The following is a 2921-nucleotide window of genomic DNA, read 5'->3' as shown; positions in this document are numbered from 1 at the left end:
AACTTGATGGGTGCCTTACTCCCTCAGATTTTATTGAGGAAACCTCCCCCAGACCAGCCCAAGCCCTAGTGGTGCATGTGCAGATCTGCTGAGGATGAGGTAGTGGCTGCTTAAAGACTTTTCAAAACTTTTTTGTCATATCAAAGGCTGATTTTTTTTTAATCCTAACCATAGTCCTGGTTGTGTGCAGCAGTTAATTAGTTGTTGGGGAGGGATTATGTTACATCTTGTGTGGGTATTTCATAGCCTGATACTTGCCCTGGATGATGGTGACGTGTGCTATGTTGTTTCCAAATGCAGGTAGGAACCTCTCTCCTCTCTCTGCATCCTGGAGATGGCCTCACCCAAGGTTGCAGTGGTGGGTGCAGGAGTCATCGGCCTGTCCACAGCACTGTGCATCACAGAGACTTGTCCCAGCTGCTCTGTGACAGTCCTTTCAGATCAGTTCAGCCCCAACACAACGAGTGATGTGGCAGCTGGGATGCTCATCCCTCATATCTACCCAGGTTTGTTTAATTCAGGGCAGCACTGCCCATGGCACCTCATGCAGCTGTGTGCAGCGGTGCATAGAGGCTCAGGAAAAAAGGTGAACTCACCTGTGTTCCCTGTCTGTCCCATATCCTTGACACTCATTTGAATGCTTCTCTTTTTTGCATTATTCAGCTCTGCACATTTGGTTTTGTTCACATGCAGACACACCGATCCACAGGCAGAAGCAGTGGTTCCAAGAGACCTTCACTTACCTTTTTGCCATCAGCAACTCAGCCCAGGCATCCGAGGCTGGCATTCACCTGGTCTCTGGGTAAGAATAGCCCCTGGGGCAGCCTTTGGTACATTTGTGCTGTGTTCTGGAGCAGGTTTTCTTTGCTAGAATTCAGGAATATTCCCTTCAAGGAATAGCTTTTAGGTCTGTATTCCCAAGAAACTGCATTGTAGCTGCTTACATACGCTGTATTTTTAGGCAAAATTCAGGAACAGGTGTGCGCAGAAAACCCACTCAAGTGTGACCAGCACCAAATCTCTTTTAATAACCATTGTTTTCCATACTGTCACCCACTAGTTGTTTGCAGCAGGGATCATCTCCAGAGGGATGGGACTGCAGGATCCTCCAGCTTCAGCAACTAGGTACAGGGATTCTACTGGGGGGTGTGCGTGTTAGCAGTGTTTTATGCTGCCTATTATGTACTGAGAAATTTGCCTCTTAGGAGTACTGAGACTGAGCACTCTGTAGCTTTATGGATACCCAAGGAATGGTGAACAGGTCTGCAAGTGGCCCCACCAGGTCCAGCCAGGTGTCTGCAGTTGTGGTGGGGACACTGTATGAGGGCACTCTGTACATACACCATCATGGAAGGGCTCTCTGCAGTCTATTTACCCTGGTGTGCCACCCTCTCTCTCAGCTGTGCTGACCTTCTGCCTGTTTGCCCAGACGGGTCTTGCAGGAGCAGGCAGCAATTTTTCCCCATTGCTGTTAGCCTTGCAGAGCTGCACTGATGGGGGGAAAGAGGTTCTGAGCTCCTGGGTTTGTTCTAAGATTGCCATGACACATAACATGGCAGAGCAATAACAGTGAAGTTTTCCAGATTTTTCTCTGTCCTTTTAGTTGGCAGATCTTTAAAAGCTCTCCCAAGGAAGAGTTACCTTTCTGGTCAGATATTGTGCTGGGATTTCGACCAATGTCCGAAGCAGAACTCCAGAAGTTCCCGCAGCACCGATTTGGTCAGGCCTTTACAACCCTGAAATGTGACTGCCCACCCTACCTGCTGTGGCTGGAGAAAAGGTAGGGTTTGCTGCAGGCTGGGCATGCAGGGGGAAACCCTGGCAGAGGGACTGGAGACAAGACAGGGTTTCCTTGAGAGCCTTAGATTTGAACAAAACTGGGAAAAGGCTGTTTCTCATTGCAGAAAATGCAACAGGCTCTTGCTTGGGGAGAAGCACAGGAAATAAACACAGAACTTTTCTTAAATGTGGAAGGCCCTATGTATGCAATGTCCACTTTCTCCCCAGTGTGTCTGTACAGTGGGGCTTGGAGTGTGAGCGACTCTGAGCATAGGGCCCACATAGCTACAGGGGCCATGCTTGGCCAGCCAGAGCTTGAAGGTACATCTGAACCTGCCATGTCCTGAGAAAACGTTTGGCTGCTCCACATTTGCCAAACTTCCCAAACAGTGTCTCTCTGTTTTTGAAAACACATCCAGTGCCTGTGAGAATAAGCACATCTAGGAAGGTGTCTTATTGTGAAGACTTTGCTCTTATGAAGTAGTTGGACTCAAATTTGTTAATCTCAAATTTGTTCAACAATTGGAGTAATTTCTTAATCCATTTAGGTGAAAAAAAACCCCAAAATGTTAAATAGCATTCATCTTGTAACAAATTTCTTGAAAATGTTTGCCTGCATAAGATGGGTAATGCGCTCACTCTGAGGAGTTGTGGCTTCAGAGTTCATGCCTGGATTGACATCAAAGTTAGAAAATCTGCCGGTTTCCAAATTTTTAAGTTTCTCCCCAATACCTCAATATTAGAAAACCATGGGAGAGACAGGATACAGATCTAAAAGGGCTTTGACACCCTGGGACATACTGGGGTAAGTATTTAATCCAAATAAGTACCTCTAAAGTGAGCAAATGGTTGTATCCGCTAGAGAGAAAGAGACAGGCTGCAAGCTGATTTGGGGTTAAGTAAAGAGATGTGTACTGACACCAAGGTACAAATTGCCAGCTCAGCTGGTTACTTGGATGCCTTTCATCACACTGCAAAATGTGAAAAAGCATTTCTTGTTGTAGCAGCCAAGTGGGCTGGGAGTTCTCCTGTGGCACCAATGCCATGTGAGGTCTGTGCCATCTACTTGGTACACATGATCTGTCATGTTTCATTGCCTAACTGAAGCAAATTTCTGCTGCAGGACAGCTAAGTTGTACAAC

The 2921-nt window shown here is 46.8% G+C and overlaps 1 protein-coding gene across 1 annotated transcript in view; it reads left to right on the top strand.

Moving 5' to 3' along the window:
* Positions 1–312: 312 nt before the first annotated feature.
* DDO (D-aspartate oxidase) overlaps positions 313–2921 on the top strand; it is a 5755-nt gene continuing 3146 nt past the window's right edge. The window contains exons 1-3 of the mRNA XM_005418423.3: positions 313–506; positions 694–802; positions 1604–1780. Coding sequence (XP_005418480.3) covers positions 335–506; positions 694–802; positions 1604–1780 — 458 coding nt within the window. The 5' untranslated portion in view covers positions 313–334. The remainder of the gene's footprint in view (positions 507–693; positions 803–1603; positions 1781–2921) is intronic.

Source organism: Geospiza fortis, unplaced genomic scaffold (genome assembly GCF_000277835.1).
Source record: "Geospiza fortis unplaced genomic scaffold, GeoFor_1.0 scaffold98, whole genome shotgun sequence".
Taxonomy (NCBI): Eukaryota; Metazoa; Chordata; class Aves; order Passeriformes; family Thraupidae; genus Geospiza; species Geospiza fortis.
The sequence above is the reverse complement of the archived record's forward strand: the minus strand, read 5'-3'. Positions and strand labels throughout refer to the sequence as shown.